This window comes from Lutjanus erythropterus, chromosome 21, assembly GCF_056507025.1.
Source record: "Lutjanus erythropterus isolate fLutEry1 chromosome 21, fLutEry1.hap2, whole genome shotgun sequence".
NCBI lineage: Eukaryota > Metazoa > Chordata > Actinopteri > Lutjaniformes > Lutjanidae > Lutjanus > Lutjanus erythropterus.
This window is the reverse complement of record NC_139337.1, coordinates 23,889,868-23,913,845: the sequence shown is the minus strand read 5'-3', so window position 1 is coordinate 23,913,845 and position 23,978 is coordinate 23,889,868. Positions and strand designations below refer to the sequence as shown.

General features: G+C 39.7%; 2 protein-coding genes across 4 annotated transcripts in view; both read right to left on the bottom strand.

Moving 5' to 3' along the window:
* The window catches only part of nrbp2b (nuclear receptor binding protein 2b), a 41,048-nt gene extending 27,592 nt beyond the window's left edge, over window positions 1–13,456 (bottom strand). For 2 of the 3 annotated variants that reach the window (XM_084747286.1, XM_084747287.1), the window contains exon 1: window positions 12,750–13,456. In XM_084747286.1, coding sequence (XP_084603412.1) covers window positions 12,750–12,869 — 120 coding nt within the window. In that variant the 5' untranslated portion in view covers window positions 12,870–13,456. The remainder of the gene's footprint in view (window positions 1–12,749) is intronic. The other variant, XM_084747285.1, reaches the window with a different exon arrangement.
* Window positions 13,457–22,226: 8,770 nt separating this feature from the next.
* LOC146307706 (B-type lectin plumieribetin-like) lies at window positions 22,227–23,464 on the bottom strand. The gene is made up of 3 exons (XM_084747084.1): window positions 23,334–23,464; window positions 22,826–22,919; window positions 22,227–22,633 (listed from the first exon to the last, which is right to left on the bottom strand). The coding sequence occupies exons 2-3, from the start codon at window positions 22,913–22,915 to the stop codon at window positions 22,370–22,372; spliced, it is 354 nt and encodes a 117-aa protein (XP_084603210.1). The 5' UTR covers window positions 22,916–22,919; window positions 23,334–23,464; the 3' UTR covers window positions 22,227–22,369.
* Between the last annotated feature and the right edge of the window lie 514 nt (window positions 23,465–23,978).

Sequence of the window (23,978 nt, the reverse complement as noted above, 5' to 3'; positions counted from 1 at the left end):
AACACAGTCAATAACAATACAGCAACATCACCATGACTGCATCTATAATGTCTTTACGGTCTCTCTGCTCTGTGCATCAAGCCTTTTAAATGAGCAGCCTCAGACGTTACGGGAATCAGTCAGCACTTAGAGAGTAGAAGCCTCACAGTGCTCTATTAAAGTCTTCACATTACAATACATAACAGGAACTAGACTGAGCCTGAGACTATTATTATAACCTAATGTGTGTGTGCATCAGAATCACAAGACTATATTTAAAAAGCTCTGCAGGAAAAACCCCAAAGTTATGTCTCACGTCAGATGTTGGTATATTTCTTGATAAGAAAGGGCACATACAACAGAACAGACGGCTGCCTCACCTTTCCTGCCTCAACAGGATTTCTCAGGTTTAGGGTGTGCATGTAAATGTAGTGCATGGGCTGAAATCATAAACTGCACATAAAGATATATTATTATATTAAGTCTGTGATTGTAACTTTAAAGCTTGTTGCAATTGCAGCCACTTCCTGTTGCACCCTGTTCTCATTCCCAGTGCATCAAATACTGCAGCTTCGTCACTGCCCCCGTTCTTCAAACTAGGAAGCCCCCTAGCGTCGTTTCTGAAGGTGCCCCTTCTGTTATGTTTTGATGCGCCGAGTATAAAGAGAGAAAGTCTTTTGGCAACACAGTTTGATTCCAATTCTGATCCACAGCGCTACGATGCGATTATAAAATTATTTCTACAAGATTTGTTTTTTCTCACTATGTGAGCACTTGCTACTTTTAAAGAAAGCATGTTTTATATGACCCATAATTGGTGTAGTACTTCATAGAAGTCAAAGAGCTTCCAAACAGTCAGATTGACTCCATCTGCAGTTGTTCATACTCAGCCATCCATACCAAACTTGTTTATAATGTAAACACAATGCACATGTTTACATCTGGTATGTTTTACCATCCAAAGTTACAAAATTAATACAGGTGATCATAATGTAGAGAATTAGGTTCCAACTTCCAGTTGACTTTTGTGTATCGATTCACAACCTTTCAAGAGAGAATCACAATGCATTTAAGAATTGATTTTTCCCTCCAACCCCCAGTATGGAGGAGGTGGGGTCAGTGGATGTTTCAGACCACAGGGCTGAAACCGAGTCAACACTGACGAATTCACAACTTAAGAATCGGAAGTTACTCATGTTACTTGAATTACTTAAATTAGATTACAAGTGTTAACTTACACAACTAACAAACATTTTAATCCAAATCATCTTTTTCCAAAGCTAACCAAGTGGTTTTTATGCTTTTATTTTGACAGTCTGCCTAGACGTTGCATATTTATTACTGACTGCAGAGCCCTGCACTTCATAATTTGAAGGGTGGAGTCAATGACCCAACTGCCATATTTGACTGGTTGTGAGTAAGAATGTGTTACCTATTAGGATGTAGGGAAGTAAGTGTGGAGACTGGGGTGTCACATGGTAGACGGAAAAACAAAGTGAGCTGGAAAATACAACGTCTAAGGCAAGTGAGCTACAAAAATATTTCATTCCATTCAACAAAATACGTTCTCACATTTTAGCACAAGCAGCCAAAGAGGAACTTTGTCTCAGTAAAACACAATCTAACATTGGCAGAACTTTGACTTAGGAACCATCTGATCAAATAAAAAGTGAACAACACTGCAGTTCTGATTAGAAAATCAATCAGCTGCTTATTGACAGCTTTTTACAGAAACCAGTTCTCCTTGATCTGACTGAATGATTTCTGCTGAAGAAGCCCAATTTCTTGATCATGCAAGTATATCGCTCAACCTTTTCTCTCAGCCTACCTTATTTATTTATGTATTTTACAGTAATATCCATAATTTCCCAGCATGCCTTCTCATCCTGCTGTGGTTCAGGTTCTGGATCATGGACTGTGGAGGCTTCTGTCTCTTTATGTTTTTTTTTTCCCAGCACAATGGATTTCTTTCTCCAAGATCGTTGAATCTCTGTGCAGTTAATCTAAACAGATGCTCTTTAAGTCTGAGGAGCGGAAACAAAAACAATGTTCTTGAATTTACGTAAGCTCCACTGTTGCTGGAAATATCTTGATGTGAAGTCACAATGTTTACAGAGAGAGAGGACGAGAAATAGACCAACACACCACAAAAGAAAAAAAATCTAGAAATATTAAGCACAGCCTTTCAGTAAAGTTTTTCCTTCAGTGAATTTCATTTAACTGCAAATAGAGGCTCTAACAGTATATTCTGATATGAATAATGGCATTATGCATTTCAATTATGCAAATACAAATGAAACTGTTATGACTTGTGTTTCTTGTATTTCAAGGATGCAAGAAAAATGAAGTTTGTTCTACTAATATGCCAACATTTTGATTCATTCCCAAATGATGACTGTAGGAAACTGCCGTCTCTCAAAGGTCTTGCAGACTGCATGTAGGGCACGCTTGAGTAGGTGCAAGGCATTTCTCAGAGCCGTACATGTCATGTGATGAGAACTGCTCTGACAGCTCCGTGAAAGCCCGCAGACATGTCAGCCATTCCTAGAGAATTCCTTTTCATGCCGGCTTCCCCGTCCGAGAAGATCCGGGCAGCTCCATTTCTCCCGGCTGGAGTGGAAAACGCTGACAGATACCTCTCCGTGCATCCCTCCAGGTCTGATGACGCCCGGCGGGCTCACATTTCACAACCAGGTGATGGGATCCCTCAAGATCACATGATCCAACAACTTTTTTTCAGATTGTAACATGAAAAGGCCAAAGAGTTCAGGTATAAAAGCATCAAGCGGCAGGTCTCGTATCAGGCCTGTTCATATGTTGAACACCACAGTTCAAACCTCAGTGGACCTGACACACAGCCAACTTAATCTTAGCCTGTGGAAGGTTTTTGTTCACGTAGGACCACAGAAACAGCAACTGATTTAGATAAAAAAGCAAAAAATCTTAACATACTCAAACTATTGGCTTTGCAACTTGTATTCAGAACATGACTACTTCTTTGGTGTATTTGTCATTCTTAACTGTCCAGCATTTTGTCACCTAAGGTTATGTTTAAGCCAACAAAGTAATAGCTATCAGCTGGGGTGGTGACACACAGCAACACGGGCGTTGGCAATGCATCCTGGTACATGTAGGCGCTGCTGCCCAGCTCAGTTTTCTTTGCCAGTATAGCAAACACTGAGGAATTTATTGTTTCAGTCGATTTACTATCAACTCTGACTGGACACGCACATTAAAAGTACATAAGTTTCTCTTTAATTTCTAAGATTAGTTAATTAGATCATTCATTTACTTTTAAAGGCGTGATGTAAAGAGAAAAAAATGTTTCTAAAAGGGTTAGGTATTTTCTTGTCATGTTAAAGCCTTGTAACATTTATATTTTAATAAAAATCTGCTATTTTATGCCCTCAGTGTTGTATCAGTTTTCCCACTGGTATCATCAATGGTACTGAATGCTGATATCTTTCAAGGTATTTAATCAAAGTTAGAAACTGCAGTATCGTGACAACACTGTTGCAGAAGATGGAGATAGAAAACTTTCTCCACTGACAGTAGTAGTATAAGTGGAATAATGCCAGCCGACGTTGACAGGCAGGCCAGAAGTGTCCGACGTGCAGCTTTTCATTGGGTATTATCTGTATTTGCACTACACTGCCTCATGACAAATTTGGGACTGGTTTGTTGACACTTATGCTATTCTTTGTGCCAAGTGGGAAAAATCTCTCCTACCCACTACCTACAACTTAGAGGTTGATGTAAATGGTTTATCTGACTTGGCTGTTTGTGTTTACGGTCTGCATGATATGATCTAGATGTGGTTCAAGGGAACGAGGTCAAATTAAGTATTTGAAGCGCACAAATTAAATGAATGGAATGCAATAACTTTATGAGGCACATGATTTGGTAATTTGTGGCCATAAACTAATAATCTGCGGAAATGATTGATCTACTCAGCTCTGCAGACAGAGGACATGCTGTCTTGAAACTTTGGCACCCAGGTGCATGAAGAGGACAGCCCGCTCCTTCCTCCCCTTCCCCCTGTTCACCTGCAATAAAGTTTGGATGCCAGCTGCAGCTACCACACATGACCTCCTGGAATGCACTCAATATCACAAGCTGATGATAACAGCATACATCTACCCGAGGGTGGACATTTCCCACAAGCCATTAGCGAGGTGGAGGTTAGAAAACTTCCTTGTCTCAATGCTGCTGACCAATGAGTAATCAGCAGTTAAAACCCTCATGCAGGTGCTGCTGTTTTTGTATAAACAGTCCTCCTCCGTGCACGGCTGCCTGTGAAATAGCAGCATGTAAACACCAGAGAGTATTCAGCTTTTCCCTGAGAGTAAGAGCTCGTCTTTTCATATGTTCAAAAGTACAAAAGACTGCAATTAGCTCATGTGAACAGCAGCAAGACACCATTAATTTGCAATTTCATTTTAAACACCCCCGCTGCTGACTGAGAGCTGCTGAACAATGACAGCCATAAAACACAGATGAAAACAGCATGGTATCGCTAATGTAACCTGGCAGGCCGGGTCAGAGACGCCCAGGCAGTAAAATACAGTATGTCATCACACATGAGAAGGTAAATTACAGTGTTGTTAAATCATTCATGTGCTCAGAGGAGGCGGAGCTGCAGGGCTCTACTATTCCCATACAGACAACAAGTTCAACTGGAATTACCTTTAATAAACAGTCACACAGACATGACATTACACTTCCCTTTCAGAGGCACACCTCAATAAACATGCAACAAGAATATCAGGTCGTCTCTCGCCTGATTATACAAATTATTTTGTCAGATGATTGTGGTTTAGACTACAGATTTACAAGGGCAATTACCTTCCAGAATTAAATTTTCTCAATCCACATTTCATGGTGGAAGCTACGCACTGTTTTAGGCTACTAAAGGCCTGAATATACTCCCAAATGAACACATACACAGACAGCTGCAGACAGCTGTTTATGCTGGTTTTTGGAGTGCGCTTTTCCACAAAAGCAGCAACCTCCAGGACTGAAAAACGAAGCCAATGTGGAACTGCCAAAAACTGCAGTCTTCGAATGGCCACTTGAGGCTGGCTCCAAAAGTGAGTCAATCCCCATGGAGCTGCATATTAAAATGTCCAACTTTACAGCAGAAATAAACTTGTTTACAGTCTGGTACAAACTGGGGGTTTGCGGATGTCCACACAGCACCTATGCGAACATCCTCTGATGATGAAATTTACGTCATGAGGACCCTGGTGGAAATAAAATTTGGCTGAAGCCACAGAGAGGCCTCACGATAAATACTAATGTCTGTATGCTAACAATGACAATGCTGTTTCACATTTAAATGTAGCATGAAAACATGTTAACAATTGATAATTAGAAACTAAACTGGATATGATTCATCATCTGGGAATAACAAATATCTGTACAAAACTTTGCGCCAACGCTTCACATAGAAATTGAAATATTCGCAAGGACAAATAAAAAATTACGTGAAGGTGGTGCTACAGAAAAAGTCAGGGAGGCTCTTAAGTCATCAAGGTTCATCCCCAGGACACCATGGATATATGAAGCTAATTTCATGGAAATCCATTCTATCGTTGTTGAGATATTTCACTAAAAACTAAAAAAAGTCAAGGTCACAATGGCACTAGAAGAAAAGTCTGGGGATCTCCAAAGTCAGGAGGATTCATCCTCGAATCACGAATGTCTAGACTAAAATTTGCACCAATCCAGCAAGCAGACATTGAGACATCTAGCAGAGCGAGTTAAAACTGTTGGTGATGCTACAGAAAAAGTCGAGGGATCCCCAAAATCAGCAGGATTCTTCCTCTGGTGACCATGAATGTCTGTACAAAGTTTCATATCAATCAATCACAGATATTTTAGTCTGGACCAAAGTAGACAGACTGACCAGCAGACAAATTAACATCTCTATCACTCGAGCCCTGCTGCTAGCGTGGCTAAAAATAACCAAAAATCAATGAACTCATCTGCAGAAATCATTACTTTTGTATGCTAATAATGAATGGGTGTGAATGGGTTTCCTAGTAAAGCCCTGAGCCCTGAGCAACAGGTGGGGAGGACCTCGGTTGGCACAGCGACCATGTTAACAGGTGGATCAAAGCTGACTGTCCCTGCTCTGTTTCCCCTCCAGGGAAATCTGAGTGGATGTCATTCCTCATAGGGCAGCTGTCAAACCAGGAAACATGCCGGCACTGCTGGATTACTACTGAGCATAAGTCATTAGGAATATCCCCTCTGGACATGCAGCGCTTACTGCAAGCCACAACTTGACATGAGCTTATGAGGGGCAGCGCTGCATACTGAGTGTGCGCTTGTTCGGTTTAATGGCTCGTCTTAACAACCTCACACATGGAAAACATCCAAAAACCACTGCAGGTTTACTGCGCCACATGCTTCAGGGATACTGTGAGGTCATGATTTTTCACTGTAATAAAATTATACCCATGTGTGCGGCCGGCGTTATTACATGAGAAAATTACGTAACCAGTATAATTCTGTGATGCATTTGACCTTTTTTTATACCCACATCTACAAAAACATACTATTTATATGGTTTTCCTGACAGCCAATCAGTGCAAGTGTTCTTCGTTTTAATGTGATATGTGATTGGCCCACCAATTAATTGTGATTAATTGATTAATTAATTGTGCAGCCCTAAAATCATGTGACCCCGAGCACAACAGTGCTAAAAGAAAAGAGTTAATTCCAGCAAAACATTTTTTTATGAAATGACTTTTTACTTCTCACCATCACTACAACATCTCTTTTTTACATTATGTAAATTTTTATGAAAGAACAAATTAACATTCAAAGCTGCGATGATATTTCACACCACAAATGCTGTCTCATTAATGAGTGAAGCGCGTGTTTAGGCCATCATCTACTCAGACAGTAAATTGATCAAGAGCTGAGATGCGTCAGATGTGTCTGGGCGACATACTGCTCCACATCTGTTGTGCAGTTTCCTGGGGAAAACCCTGAATTACATAATTACATCATAAACAACAATAATCCTGTAATCAACAGAGGATCTGTTCCATTCATTTGTGCCAACGTGCACATGCAACAGAATTCAGCTATCAATAACTATTATATACACCTGTGTTTTTCACCTGCTCCACTTCAACCTATTGCCAGTTGCAACAGGCCTTTTTGAAAATGTTTCTGTGAAAAGGGCATCTTGCAATATTATTTCTTTCCATGTTGCTTACCCCTGTCTGCCTATCAGCTTCTCAGTCCTGACACATGCATGTGAGCACTAACACATGCATAGGATTTCAGTTAACACGCAAGTGCAGAAAACAGCATCTGCCCATCACATTCAACCTCACATATTCATCCGCGCTTGTGAATTAACACCACAACAAATTAATGCAGTCGTGCCCGAACCAGACTGCCTCATTTTCATCTTTCTGTGAGCAGATGGAGACGGGTCCTCGAAATAGAAGATGGAGCAATTACTGGAATGAGTGCTGTGGTGCCGCTGGTGCACCACCGCGCAGGGAAGGGTGTGGTGGACTCGCTTCAGGAGGTCAATATCGAGCCAGAATCACAGGGGCGGCAGTGTTAATCTTCTGAAAAAAAGCCCATTGTGACAGGTTTGGGCTGGGCTTTGTCTCTGATGGATGTGACTCCCACTGTGCTGTTATGACAGTCAGTCTTTAGAGTACACTGTGGGCAAAGACAAAATTGAGACAGGAACTATAAGGTTGCCATGGAGTCAGTGCAACTTGAGCGCTTTTTTTTTTTTTTCATTTGGGTTGAGTGACACCATGTAAAAGTACGCCGGAAGGAAACTTCAGTTCTGTAGTTATAAGGAGCATGCAACATAAAATTACTGATTTTGTTAATGGAGTTTGGTTGGTTTGGAGAGTGATTTTTGTCTTATATAGCAACAGTTTCCTGTTGGAAAAGGCTGTCTCACACCAAGGTAAAGTGGTGAAAATATTCTAACAGTAGTGTACACTGATACTGAATTTTTTTTTTTAGGTGGGCGTGTCCCTTTCATCTTGCACAGAGTCTTTGATTCACATCTTGCATTATAGTTAGAAAACCACTGCTTTAGAGTCTGACCTCTGGACATTTTGTGCAACATTTCTTAACAGAAAGATTAGTAAGACTTCTTATCCTGTAAAGATCATAGAAACTGAAAAGAAGAGGACCATTTTTTCATGTCTCAACAGCAATATTGTGTGAGTCACTACTTCACTTGCATGTGCAAAATGTCTTGTGATAACCTGAATGTCGCCATTCAGATGACTCAATCAAAGAATACGTGCCACCAGTCAGAAATCATGGACCTGTGAATCATGTCGCTGCTTACATGAAGCTTTGCTCGTACGTCATGTTCACAAAGAGAGCAAGATTTCAACACTATGTGTAACAACTCTCCACCCATTCTAATTAATTTGGAAAAAACATAATTTGACAAACCACCCACTTCAGTTTAATTTCTTGTGTCATCTCATGGTGTAGCTCACACCATTTTTCCTTCCAATCACACCAGCAACGCTCAGTCCCTCCGAAAAAAAAATAAAAAATCAATGCTCTGTGTGTTGAATCGAGAGGGATGAGCTGACTTTGAAGGCAGCACATTCATCCAGTTTAAAAATGTAAAACCATTCCCGCCTGCTGAGAACACAAGGCAACAATACCATGTGCTGACCATGTGACCGTGGCCCGTGTTTATTTTAAATCCTGAGCTGAATAACAGATATGGCAGCAGCACGAATTCTGAACTTTCACCCACTAACATATTTACTGGGTATTCATGTGCATTTCAAGCCTGCCGCTCAGACACACCCCGGCCTGCTGGACGGACACAGGAGCCATCCAGAACAGACACGTTCCTTTTAAAAATGTCAACGTTTTTTCATTAATTATTGTCTGTAACTACTGTACCATTAAGAGTCATTGCAAACTCATTGTTCTGTCAACACAACGGCAACTTTAAAGACACGATTCGGTTACCGGCAGATTGGTTTTAACCTGTCGGAGCAGAAACAGCCAACAGGTACTGGCACAAGGAGATGATGATGTCGCATGGGCTCATTTTGTTTGTGACCGTCTGGATCAAACAGGTACTGAAGCCTGGCAACTGATAAAGGGCTCTGCTTCTTCTTGTCTGTTATTATAAAATGTCTGTTCAAGGCCAAATCTGAACAATCACTCTGAGATACATCGAGGTGAAAGACTGAGGCATCATGTGAACGAACTGTGAGTTTTGTGAATAAATGCGGCTCAAACAACATCACCAACAGTAACAGTAATACAGACACAATATTATTGTTTATCGACTTTTGATGGTTTGTATCATGATGATAAGTCAGTCAATTAATCTACAAAAAATGCTGATCACTGATAAATAGTAATTTCATCAAGTAAAAATGCTGAACGTTTGCCAGTTCCAGCTCCTCAAATGTGAGGATTTGCAGCATTAGAGCTGAGACAGTTAGCTGATTAACTGATTTGTTTATCGACAGCAAAATAATCAACAACTATTTTATGTCATTGTAAAATGAACACCTTTTAATTTTTGGATTGCTGGTTGGACAAAATGAGCAATTTGACGGTGCCACCGTGGTGTTTAGGGTCTTATGATGGCCATTTTAGCTATTTTCTGACATTTCATAGGCAAAAAATGACCAGACTTGACAGAAACATGAGCAGAAAAAGTCATCAGAATCAGTTACTGGGAGCTCAGTTTTATTTAAAAAATGACGCTTCCCATATTAAAGGCAAACAGGGCAGAATTTTCCCAAAAACAGCACACAAACTGTTACAAAAATAATCATCTATGAACCACCAGAGGTGTGCGATGGCATCTGCATCTGCAAAGACCCCAAACCTCCGCTGTCACCTTCTTATCTCCTCATTATTCTGCTGTGCTCGGGACGCCTTCCCAACCCAAAACGTCCGTATTTGACAACCTGAAAATGAGACTCCTACCTTTAAGGATTCCAAACAAATTGTGATTAAAAGTAAATGAAATTAGTTCTTAAAGCTATGGAATAAGTTTTGTCTAGTCTACTGTAAAGCAGTGGAACAGAGTTGATTATTTTGTTACTTAACATACATTTTTCATTTCATGCCATATGACATAAAAGAAAACTATAGCTACTAACACTGTGATATGGATTTTTACCATAGCAGCCTAAATGAGCGATGCTCTCAGTGGAGGGTTAATGGAAATGTGACAGTAGAGGAAGCCCCGATAAACACACAGATGGATAATCAATGGGTGGAAAAACACCAGGGCCATGTGGTACAATGAATGATGCTCAATGGCACAGAAAGAGCAGTGAGGTCAGGTGGTCGCGGCGTTCACGCTGTGTGTGTGTTGGAGAGATAACCTTCAAGTTTAATTCTCGCTCAGCCTTATCAGCAGCTGTTAGAGGAGACGACGCCCACCGCTGCACAATTACTGAGACACTCACACTCATGGTTTTGTTTTTTGTTTCTACATGTCTCATATTCCTCACATGGAGTAGCATGGAGACAAGTTTTAGTCTCAGTTAAGTGTCACAGCGCTGCGTTTCATGTCTTTGATGTCGACGTGAAAAACAAACACGGGATTATTTATGGGAGAAGAAACTTCAACAAAGGCCACTGAGTTCTTTTACTGCTGATGTCTGGACAGTCCAACCCTGACCCTCACATGGAGAGATGGTATAAATACAGCTGTAGATCTGGGACACACAGGGACGTGCACCCCTCAGTAATATTAAAAACAGACTGAACTGTCCTAGAATTATTTCTGCCACAAACACAGACGCCTTCAGCTGCTCATCCTGCAAATAAACCCCTCCTCACGTAGTCTGAACACTTTTACCAGGCCGCCACTGAAAATAACAATCTGCTCTTAATGACTTTCTTCGTTAAATAATTTCTGTTGAGTTTCCTTCTCAGAATCAAAGGTCTACGGACAGAGGGCCTCAAAAGTTGTAGCCTATTGATTGTCTAATTGCTATGCTACATAAATCAAATAAATATTAATTAGTGCATTGAGAGAAAATTGATCAGCAGCTATTTTGATATTTAATTAATCTTTTTTTTCCAATCAAAAATTCCAGACATACCTGTGTCCCAGCTCCTTCTTCTTCTTGAGATTTTGCAGACTTTCTTTTTCTTTGTTGATTGTTAACTGAATAATTTTAGGGTTTCAGACTATCAGTCAGACAAAAAACAATTCATCAAATAATCAAGAAAATAACAAGCAGAAATTAAAAAGATTATTATATAACATATGTCACATCATCATGATTTTAAGAGATGCATTCATCATCATCATCATCGCCATTACTGCATTTTTTGTCCAACCAACGGCCCAAAACCTCTAAGTATCATCTTTATGATTGGTGCCTGACTGATATTATGGCCAAATATTGGCCTATCAAGGCTGCATCAGTCTGTATCAGCATCAGCATTTATGTATGTACTTTTTTTTTAATATAATACAGATTGTTTTTATTTGATAGATTTAAAGGCAGCATTCTCTGTATATTTGATCATTTTTCTCAGTTCAGGTTTAATATATTTATTCAGTTTGTGGTTTTTTTTTTTAATAATTATTGAGGATTATTTAAAATACCAGTGAAAGTATAATGTTTCAGTGTCCTTAACCACGTTTAAGGGATCATTGCAAAAATGTGTGTTTATGTATTCTATTTTCTGCATATTCTATTTTTTTATTCAGAATATTGGCCAATATATCAATATCGGAATTTTTGAATTTCTGAATATCAGCACAAATATCCAGTATTGATCGGGCCCTTGTACAGGCCCCAACAAATGTCACATTTTAATAGGACTTTTACAGTGAAAATAAAAACTGGGATGAGAAAATAATCACAATATGATTTTTGTACCACATGGTGCAGCCCTAGACCAAATAATTAACAATAAGACAATAATTATAAAATTTATAACAGGCAAAAATATAGTTAGGTCTCAGACTGCAACTAACAATTATTTCTATTATTATTATGCCAGCTGTTGGATCACGGTTCAACTGATTTATCATTGCTTAGGATCATCAAATGTTGTGAAATGTTATGAAATTATGAAACACGTCCATCATAATTTCTGTACACAAAGGGTAACACCTTCAAATTGCCTGTTTTGTCAAACCAGCAGTCTAAAACCTAGAAATATGCGATTTATGATGATATAGACTAAAAAAATACTCAAGCAAATGTTTGACAGGTGGTATTAGGTGGGTCCCTGAATAAAACCGAGTTGTAATTTTTCTATAAATGATGACATGCCCTTTATATTTGCTATAGTTTCAACAATGCAATAATCCTGCTGTGCTTTTAAAATGAAACGTGTAATTTCAGCCTCACTCCTCGTCATGAAGTGAAGGAGTCGGACCTGTATCACACGCCCACGGTGTGTTAGAGTGATGTGCAGCCATGAATTAAGAGCCGGTCTGCCATAAACTCCAGGTTCAGTGTCAAGATCAGACAGAAATCCTCCAGACACTGAAGTGGTGGCGTTAAATAACCAAACTATTCCCGTCCCACTGAAACAGGCTGTATGTGGGCTAAGCAGATCAAGGGATATGTCACTGTGGTAGGTTTATGGTGGGATGTTGGTGCAGGGGCAATAATACAGTAATACCTCGGCCTGGCTCAAGAAATGCATAACAGAGGATGTCCATCGGAGAGGGCAACTTCATTGATCAAACAGCTGATTGATTGCATTTTCAGGACGCACGCACACAGACACACACTGACAAACCGACCAACCTGCTCTTTCCGTTTCTGCCAGCGGCCGCAGGGGCTCTCCTCCAGGATTTCACTCTCATCCTCGCTCTCCTCCTCTTTCCCCTCCGATCCTGATTTCCTCTCCGGGACGGACATCGTCATTTTCACGCCGTATAATTCCAGATTTCCACCTTGCAGACCTCCTCCGCCTCCCTGCCTGCCTCCTCCTGAGCTGTCTGTTGTGTGGATCAGACGAGACGAGCGGTAGCGCAGAGAGACGCTCCGCCGCTTGTCTGCGCAATGAAGAACCCCCCCCGACGACACCAGCCGCTCTCTCAGCCCCCTTGGCGCTCAAAACATCTTGCAGAGGGAAAAAAAAGGTGCTGCTCAAAACAGACACTCCCCAGTCAGAGATAAAACCTCCCCCTCCTCCTTCAGATAAAAACTACCAGCGCACACATTGCAAGGTCGCTGGACGAGCCGAACAGGGTGGAAAAATATATCCCAGACTTCATGCGCCCCGTAGGCTGCATGCAAAACAGCTCGCGAAATGGCTTTCTGCTCGTCTGTGTCTTCACAGTGAAATTACCGCAGGCGCAAAAACTCGGTCGGTGAAGCGAAATTATTCCCAGTGAGTTCCCAGCGTCCACCGCTCGCCTCAGATGATCTGTTTTATCGCTGAGAGTTCATTTTTCGACCATCTTCCACGCGCGTCATTGTCGGCGTTGCTGGATCTGAAGCCGTGGGGCTCCTGCCAGGCACGGTGCGCAGAGGGATGGAGTACCGTAAAGTCGCCCGTATGTGCGCACAGTGTTTTTAGGTAGGCATAGAAACCGAGCCTGTCCGGAGGCTGTAGCAAAACTATAAACGGTATAAAGAAAACCATCACCTCAGTCTGAAGCAAAACAAACTTTTGAAAGGGGCGGACCAGGCAGTTTTAAAGAAAAATGTAGTAAGTGTGTTTCAGTCAAAAAAAAAAAAGAAAAAAGAAAAAGAAAAAAACTCAGGGGCCATATTACAGAAACTTCCTGACTTAGCCTTCCTGTTTGGTAACCAGGGTAATTAAAGTAATTAGACAGGAGAACCTGATATAGGGGGAAAAAACACATTGTAGTTGAACATTTGCTAAGTCAAGGTTCCTATCCTAATTTAAGATAGGAAAAGTGTATTACACAAGCATCCTAACCTCCCTAAACCTTAAAAATATAACATGCAACGTTTCCTATAGGCCTGAGTGATATAGCTGAAAAAGTAACTTTTGGGAACCCATAGAGAAACTAAAAAAAATCATTGGGAAACACTGGATATGTCAGATATTTTAGAGAGGGAGGAACAAAGTTGGCACAAATGCATAACATCAATAAATCTATAATATTACCTCATCCATGAACATGATCTGTGTAAGGTGTGTCAGATAGATTTTCATTAACTATGATGTTTTTTTAAAAGTGAAGGTAACAATTACCAGAATGCCGTGGCATTTCACAACATCAGAAAACTATGTTTTTGTTAGGTTTATATTTTTGTTTTTGTTATCATTTTAATTTGACAGAGACCCTCAGGAAGTTTACAGTCCCAGGTTCTTAGCAAAAACTGAAAGAGACACATAACCAGTTTACAGTCATGCTGCATGACTCTGTTCCACATTTCCTTGTGGCAAATTTGCATCACTTTCTGATAGCTGTATGCCCCTATGTAGTTGTTTTCGTCTTTGCGGTCATTTTACGTCACTTTGTGGCAGTTTTGCCCTGGTTTAGTAGTCATTTTGTGTCTCTATGGGGCTGTTTTGCCTCTGTGTTTGTAGCTGTTTAGCGTCTCTTTGTAGATTTATGCCGTTTTATATTGCTTTTAAATGTTTCTTTGGTTTTTAACCAAGCAATTTTAATTGATAGTCTGTGTTGGCACAATAGCGACCCTTGCAAAACTTGTATTGGCATTTCTATGTAGTCTTTTGGCGTGCCTATGTGGCCGTTTTGAATCTTTCATGAGAGTTTTGCTTTTTTTTAGTAGTTGTTTTTCATCTTTTTGTGGTTGTTTTGTGTCTGTTTGGGGTAATTTTGGGTATCCTTGTGGTCATTTTCCATCTGTCTGGCTGTTTGACTTACCAACAAGAAATGTCAGCAGTCACTGCATATGGAGGCTCTGATCCAGGGGCCCTGAGGTCTGTGCACCATAGACCCTTCAGTAATCCGTCCCCAGTATTAACAAACCAGCTACCTGTCACCTCCCGACTCTCGTAGGGAGTAAACCAGAGATGGCCAATCAGATCCATGTGTCACTCCTCCTCCAGCCCCTGCCCCCGAACACAGCTGTCTTTGTTATTGTGATTTTGGGACAACCAGGACCACTATGAAAATAAGTTACTGTATATTCACTTTTAAGTGTTTTTATGCTTTGGGTTAATTACATTATGTCTAACACCTTGTTTGTGTTACATGCAATTTATAGTTATCATCATCATTTTTGTCTCAGCATGTCCAGGACAGGTTTATTAATTGTAGATTTTTTTATTACAACATAAGCCAAACCAACAAAATCTCCATTCAAACCAAGAACCCTGCAACAGTAACCACCGTAAAACCAGATCTTCAACCAGAACAGGGCAGCAGAAGGGCCTGGCTGTTTAATATGTTAATAAAAAGAGAAAGGGCCTTTTGTACCTTTAATAAGGAGGGCCTGTGGTCTAATGTGGCTCTGTTTGGAGGGTCTCACAATTAATGTACTGGCTGATTTTGTGTTTCATGTTTATGTTTCACAGACTTATTGTGTTGGAAAAGCAACATCTTGTTTGTTTTTTTTCTAGTCTGTAGTTTAAGATTGCCCAAGTTGTTCAGCAGAAGGTGCTACTGGCAAGTTACAACTAAAACCTCCAGATTCATCGCCCACCATAATTTAAACCCTACAATATTATGTAACAGTGGAATTGAAGAAAACACAATAGCCAATCATTTTAGTGCAAACATGTACTCAAATGTATGTAAGTGTGTTCTTGAATGTTCCTAGATTCTCTAAGAACAAATCCCACCCAAGAAAACAGTGGTGAATACCAGACTTTTTGTGAAAACTTCATAAGTGGGAGTGAAGAAGAAATTTCTTCTTAAGAGCAGTTGGTGAATGAAGCCTATCAAACGTCTAATTTCTCTTTTTGGTCAGTAAAGTCACCTGGTCGTATCTGAAGAAGATTCTCTATTTCTGATGATATATTTTTTGGTTATAGCAGAAAAAAAATTGTAGCCATTGCACGAGCGAAAATGAGTACAGCAGTCCAAATAGCGAGTCACAGACACAGGTTGTAATCCTGTTTAATATACACCCTACGGTTGATGGTTGTTAACCCCCGCCGCCTCCTTCCCAGACAGGGCAGAGACAGGCAGGCTGCAAGAGCGCCACTGAAGCGCACGCTCATAAACAGACAATAACCAGTGACAACGAGTCATCCGCTGTAAGTTGATCAGCTGTTTATGACTGTCACTTGTCTGTCAATGCAAAGTTAAGCCTGATATCCTGAAAACAAAAGCCCACAACTCTAAAAATAAAAACTGATGATGAGTTAAGTGGCTGCCTCAGTCACTGCCTGCCAAACTTCATTAACATTTTGCTCAATTTAACAGTTATGAACATCTACGCCTTCTACAAGATTATTAATGATTGCTTACAACTCATAAACAGACACTCATCTGAACTCTGAATAATGTGAAACAGACATACGAAACAGTTATTGTGGTCCAAAATGGAAATTTCAAGTATTTCAACTTAACATGTTTCCTTAACTTCTGATGACATATTGTAGTCATTTTTTTATTTATATCAGTAAATATATTACCTAGCATACATGTTTTTGACGGTGGGAGGAAACCAGAGGACCCAGAGGAGACCCACGCAGGCACGGTTAGAACATGCAAACTCCACACAGAAAGGCCATGACCGCACTGGCATGCGAACTTGACGACCTTCTTGTTGAGAAGCATGAGTGCTAACCACTGTGCCACCATGCCGCCCTGACAGCCCTGGTGCTAGTGTAAATCAAAAACTGGTTGGGTAGAGCACTTCCTGGACTCAAATTGAGTTTGTCTGAGCAGGCCTGGATGGTTTGGAGGCAGTGCGAGCTCCTGAGGCAACGGGCTTGGATGCTCCAATCATATAGTAAAGCACAGCCTCAGCAAAAGGAGGGTTTGGAGGCAGTGGAGGTTTGGGATTATTTGTATCACCAGTGTCACCCAGAAGAGAAAACCTTATGATTTTCATATCTGAGATCTGGGTACTTCATCTCATCAGTGTCTCCAGCGTGAAGCACAGCCTCAGCAGGAGGACGGCTTGGAGGTAGTGGAATCACAGCCAGCTGGCTAAGGCTCATGAAACTGAGCACATCATCAAGAGAAGGGAACGACGTGCAAGACAAATCTGGGTAATTCTTCTCTTGAAAGTATCCCTTGTGACATGCAGCATCAGCGGGTGTCGGGCTAGGAGGCAATGGAACCTCACTAGCCATTATGTTAATGAAAAAATAATGCAGCCAACGATGGATTTAAGACAAGATGTGGAGACAATGAGCACGAGGGTATCAGAGCTGGAAAGTGAATGAACTGGAAGACGCTCAAAGACTTTCAAATCTGGGTATTTGCTCTTATCAGTGTGCCCCATATCCAAACTGAAAGTCCTCCCAATCTTGGACACCTAAAAAAAATCAATATCTGTTTATGTTTAAATATTTTCATGATATTTGGCTCATATAATGGCGGTTTCACTCGGAAATCTACTAACTGCGTTGAGCGTCCTCTCCTCTCGCTGACATCCGTTTTTTGGCTGTAGCAGTTACGGTGTTTCATTGAGCAGCAAGAGTTTGAGAGGCATCTTTGTCTCTGTATTCAAAGTCATTCTACGTTTCACTGTACCGTTACACGCAGGCGATTGGCCAATTAAACCAACATCGGTTTGGTCCTGTCTTCTGATTGGTGGACTGATCTAAAGCGGCTTCTTGGCAGTTAAAACCTCATACAGAGAGAATTACACCTGAAACAGCTCAAGGTTTTTAAAAGACCGCCTGTCTGTTTGTCTCTCTCTTTACTAACTGCTACTGTGACTATAACTTTTATTATTGTCCCTCCTACTATTACAGCAGTTACTATAATTACTGCAGCTCTTCTTTCTGTTCCTGCTGGTTCATTCTGGCTACGTTGATGTTGACCAATTTAAGGAAAAGAGGAAGATGGAGTTGTCAAAGAGAAAGTTGCTGACACTGACACACTGACCACTGACACAAAATCTGCCGTGACCCTGCTGTGTTTATGATGTATGTTGAGTTGAGTTACAGTATGACTTTGCTATGTATGTTAAAACTGTACCTGCAATCTCCTTTAAGACTGAAGAGCTATTGCTTAAACCCAGCAGGAAGATCACACAACTAATCAGACACATCAGGCGGTCGATAAAATCAGAGGCCTCAAAGATAAAACCTGCTGCAGCACTGCCTGTCAGTAGTTTGTATCCGTCTGAGCCCAATGCAGAAAGAATACGGTACTCAGTCGGTATTTCTAAGTATCAGACAGGGGTGTGTATTACTTCATGAGAACTGTTTTTTTCTTTTTCTTTTTTGTATAAATCTTGTTTGCCATCTAGTGGTTCTGGTTTGAAAATACCTCTGACAAGGCTTCATGTAGGAGCCTAACATCATTTACTTCATAATTTCTGCATATGACGGCTTGTTTAAAATAAATATATATATTTTTTCTATTTAACAAATTCTTTATCAGGGATATTCAACCTCGGGACCAAGGGGCAGCTAATAAACAAACATGAATACAATTTATAAGACAAAAAGAAAAAGATTACTACTTATTAATTTAACTTATTAACTAAATTAACTTGTTACAAGGATTGACACTTGGCCTATATGAATGACATGATGAATGATAAATTAGATATTTTACTACATTAAATGGCTGCAACTGCATTTTAGTTGTACATGTTAAAGTTACATTTGACAGTTATATGACATTCAGAGTCTTGCGGATACTGGATTTTTGGGGCAGAAGCCAAATTATTAAGTATTGATATCTTGGCAGATATGCTTTATTTATTTATATATAACCAAAATGATATCAGTTGGACCTAAACAGCACTGGAAATAATAATTACGAATAATTCTAAATTAAAAAAAAAAATACATAAACACAAATAAAAAAGAGGAATCTGCATTATTTCATGCAAAAATAAAGAAAGATAAACTCAAATAACGTGTATACCGGTATCGATATAGCTGTACGTGACACAGCCAACTTGGGCTGATAATATTGTCTAACTGATAATATATCAGTGTGGCTCTAATAACATTAAACATAGCTGGAAGTTCTTCCATCATGCAGTCACTAAAAATGTTGGATTTATAAACCATAAACTGTTGCTACTAGGGACAGAATATATAGTATATTTTAGCTTTCTTTAGTGTGTGTAGGCTGGCATGCAACTTTCCAAGGAACATTACTGAACATTTACTAATATATACACAGAAAAATAAAATTCCAACGTGAATCAATTTATTTTCATTGTGAATTAGAATCCAGCACCTTATGAACAGTTGAGTATCACTGCTCTGCTTCCATCATGAGCATTCTTTAGGATCCACTTTTTAAAACTGCCTAATAACTATTGCGACCCAGTTCACGTAGGCCTCATCAATAAATTCCGTGAAGAGTTTATCTGTGCATAAATGAAACTTCCTCACCAGTTTTACTGCCATTTCTGCTAATTCTTTCCTCTCATCAGTTGTACGCATTTTAAATGCTTTATAAATCTTGTGTTTCGTGTTTTATTTATTTGGGGGCCCAAATAAAATCTCCTGTGACCCACCTAAGGGTAACTCATGTTTTACGGCTCACTGTTCACACAGCCTCGCTCTCGGCACCTCGGTGGAAACAGCGTGAGCTCCTCACTAGTGAACAGTTCAGTTATAATCACAGATCTATATAGTAATCACCCTCCTCCTCTATTTTTAGCGCGCGGTGCTCACAGACAGCCTGTGAGTGAGCCCCTGTACTGCCAATTCCTCTCACTGTTAATGAGATTTGCTCTTGGCACAAGGAGCAGAGCAGACAATGGCGCTGTCTAGACGAGCCACGTCCGGGGCACAAAATGGTGTTTCAGGAGCGGCAGCCGTAGCAAGGGGGAGCAAACATAACAACGAGTAGTCAACATCATAAAGAACCACTGACCCCTTTGTCGGCACAGATTTGGCACAAAGTGTGAAAGTCTGCTCTAAATATATAATATAACCACTGTGAAAAGATTCCTCAGGAGTTTTTCAAAATTTCAATGTTTCAGTCTAAAACCAACCATAAGGATCAGATCCAACACAAATGATTGATTAACCTTTTTTATTATTATTATTTTGGCAGCTAATCAGAAATAGGTTTACTGACAAGTAGGTTTTGACCATGAATTTGCTCTGATATTATAATGTATAAAGAACAGGAAGTAGAAAAATTTACCAGGCAACAGATGGTGAAGCACCTACTGCAATGCTACCACAACTGCCAGATTCAACCAACGCAAAGTTTCTAATGAAGTTTTTCATAAAATATAGTGTAGTATAAGTCTTCTAATCTAGACGTATGCAAAATGTTGAAGAAATTGTTTTTGTATAGTATAGTCTGGGTGTATGTGTACACTCCTTCAAAAAAAGAGTACATTTTTAAATCAAGAACAATATAATATTCAGAGGGTTAATGTTTCAGCACAGAGCTGATTAGATTGCCATCAGTAACTGCATTTAATTCCGACAAGTAACAAGTATCAAATTCAATTTTTCATTTTTTTTAACAACCCAAATTTAATTCAAATTGGTGCAAAATTATGCGAGTTACAAGTCTACATCTCATTTGTTTATAGTGGATGATGGAGATCATGCAGACATATGGGGGAGATGGTAGTGAAACTAATAAAACTGGATTTTATTTCTCTTGTATCATACCTCACTTTAAACGCGAGGAACTCCCAGGTTAAGATTAAACTAAACTCAAGTTTTTTGTCATGGGTTTTGACCCTTTGAGCCTTGTTTTTAGTCTTGCAGCAGTTGATGACTTCACCCTGCTGGCTGATTAAGACGAGCGAGGAGTCCGCAGTCAGTATAAAACAGACCAGTCAATAAGAAAGGTCAGGAGGTCCTTGAGCATACGACTATCTTGGTTCAACTGTTGCATATCTATTGGACAAATTAATGTAATCATGATCACATAGATTAATTGAACAAAAAATATGGTGGCAGGGGTTTTTTCCAAGCTTTGTCTCCCACAAAGTCACACAGACTTTTTTTAAATTAGACTATTAGTATTAGACTCCCGGTTGAAGATCAACTTTGAATCCTTCAGTTTGAGTAAATCAAGTTCAAGTTCACATGATGGCAGACATACGAAAAGATGACGACAGATTTTAGTTTACGTGTTTTACCAACAAATTTTCAGCATGTAGGGAAGAATAATTTAATATTTGAGGAAGATTTTACTTTTTTAATGTGCAGCTGCTCACTTCAAAGAAGGTGAGGAATGTGTGGAAACAAAGACTAAGGTAGGATTAGTGTGACATCTTGTGGTTCCTCGTTGCAGTTGCAATAATTTCTTTCATTTTAACTAACTGGAGTTCCCCCCTGGTACCACACATGGTAAAACAATCAATGTACACTCCTTTAATTTGGTGCCAAACACGTGGTAACAGTTGAATTTACAGTTTTTTGAGCTGATTGGGAAGTAGCATTAAATGCATTGTTTCAACATTGTAAAATTACCAAAAACTTACTGAATTTGCAGTTCATTTGAAAAATCTGAACAGTCAGGAAAAAAAGAGATTTAATACTGGCTTAAGCTAGAGTTGGTCTGGCAGTGGACACCCTCCAACTCCCTTGTCTAGATATTTCTCTGTGGCAGAGCAATAGTTTGACTTTTGTAGAGATAACTGTATTTTTATGCTGTTTTCATTGAGGTTATATTTTTTTATGTGGTGAAACAGAAGTCAGATCCCAGTAATTTTTTCATGTATGGCAGCATTGTCCTGATAATTAATTTTACACCACTTTATTCTTTTACTGACACAGCTGAAAGCATACTTTATATATGTTAGATCTTATAAAACTGTTACTTGTGCAAAGCAGCTCTGCTGGCAAATGTTGTGGCTCAGTTATTAGACCAGCTGAATCCCCAGCTGCAGTCCAGACACCACCATCCATTTGAGTTAGAAAAATTTTAGAAGCATATTTTCTATTTTTGAAGTTATCTTTCACTTTAAAGTTAAATATATGGTTTTATAGTAGTGACAGTTTTTGGTGTTGACAACCCATAAATGGGATCTGTATCTGAGTATGTTAACCAGATTGTTGTACAGATTGTGTTCTGATCATGTAGCATTTACACCTTCACTAACAGTATTTTTCCTTATCTGGACAATGTATCCAAATACAGATCACATTTTTAATACCAGGTGTTAATGGAGTGCAAGTAAACCAACTATAACACAGTACAAAGAGATGAAAAATTCATTGTGAGAATTAGCTTTTATTTGATTCCAGATTATATAGCAAGCAGGCAGATTTAATTCACACTGACATCAAAAGATGACAAGGCAGATGACTTGCAAAGCATTCAATTTCAAGAGGTTTGTCATGTCATGACATCATTTCATAACTTTTTGCCCCTGGAGTTAGCAGAGTTCCAAACTTCCTCAGCTCCCCTGTACAGCACCAGGTTGCCATCATCGTTCAGTTGAAGATGGCACTTGCATTCACCACAGACGTATGTGTCTGTGCTCCACTTGGGATCGCCAGAACTGTTGTACATGACCAGGTTGCTGTCAGCTTGCATGCACAGGCGGTCAGCGTTTGCATCCCAGGTGTCTGAGGCCCACACAGGCTTCCAGCCATAGATGACAAAGTTGCTATCATTCTGCAGGGCAGAGACAGAGACATTTGACTTTTAACTAGACGATATCACACCAAAAGGAGAGGAGTGTCACAAAGATGCCTTCACCCCCGTCAAAGCATGATTCCCCAGGAGACAAGCTGCAGCTAGAAAACTGCTCATGATTCCTCTTAAAGAAGGTTGAGCTTCTGGACTGAACAACATCTGGTTACTCACCTGGAAAACAACCTTCCACTCCCTGTTGTTGGACATCAGGTAGTCTCCCTTGCGGAGCTCATCATTTCTGGACATGTAGTTCCTGCTCATGATTCTGCAACAGAAAACATTTTCATACATAATAGTTTTTAAAATTTTATTTGTATTTTTTTTAAACAATGCACAAGAAAAAATATGCACTGACAACACACATTTAATTTGCCAAAGGTAGTGATCCATAACAGTTAAAACCATGATGAGTGATCTATTTTCACTTTATGTTAATTTCATATCCTCTTACATTCAACCTGCTGCAATCAAGTGAGATGGCAGCAGGCTAAATGGTTTGTTTTATATTTTTAATCTCTTTGTTCAGTCAGTTTACCCTTTATAATTTTATGTTTTTTATGAGTAGCAAAGAGGGAACTCCAAAATCTCACCATACATCTCACCAACTCTTTTGTATCTTGTATCTATTATAAGCAGATTTAACAGCATCCAGTTTAGAAGTGTAGAGCAGGTTACTCACGGTCTTGAATGTTGCGCACCAGTCGGTTTGTGAAGAGAAGTGAAGGAGGTGAAATTCACAGCACATCACTCCACCTTTATATCATAAGAGCTGGGGGTGGAGAGAGGGAGGGAGGGGGGCACAATCCCATTTTTGGCATCTGAACGTTGTTGCTGGTTAGCAGTTCTCTTTCCCAGGAAACTGTTAAACTGAATCTGTTAAACCCTCCGGCAATGTGTCTTCAATAAGTACAAAGGCATATATGATATCAAAGTTTGGTATGACTTTACAGAGGTACTGCACACTAAAACATGTTTTTTTTTTAGCTGTAAATTAGATTATATCATTGTACTGTGATGAAATACATCACACTGGTCTTAATATTGATATTTTCTGATGAATTTATAAAATTTTGTGGGTTGAAAATGACACCTACTGTTTTAAACAATCATGAGCCTTGCAAGGCCAGTGCTGAGACAGAGCTGACCATTTCCTTTCCTTTCCTTTCCACACACAAGAGTCCGGCAAGTGGAGGAAGACCCTGTGTTTTTACTGATAATGCTTTGTGCGCTACAGAATTATTTCCTGGGTGTGTATGTGTATGAATAATTACATATTGCTTTATTTTATTTCATATTTTTATCATATATTCTATTCTATTGTAGG

Excerpts from the sequence above, each read along its gene's own strand:
- LOC146307706 (XM_084747084.1), bottom strand. The coding sequence starts at position 22,915 with ATGAGCAGGAACTACATGTCCAGAAATGATGAGCTCCGCAAGGGAGAC. Across the intron at positions 22,634-22,825 it reads AGTGGAAGGTTGTTTTCCAG|AATGATAGCAACTTTGTCAT; the intron begins GTGAGTAACCAG and ends TCTGCCCTGCAG.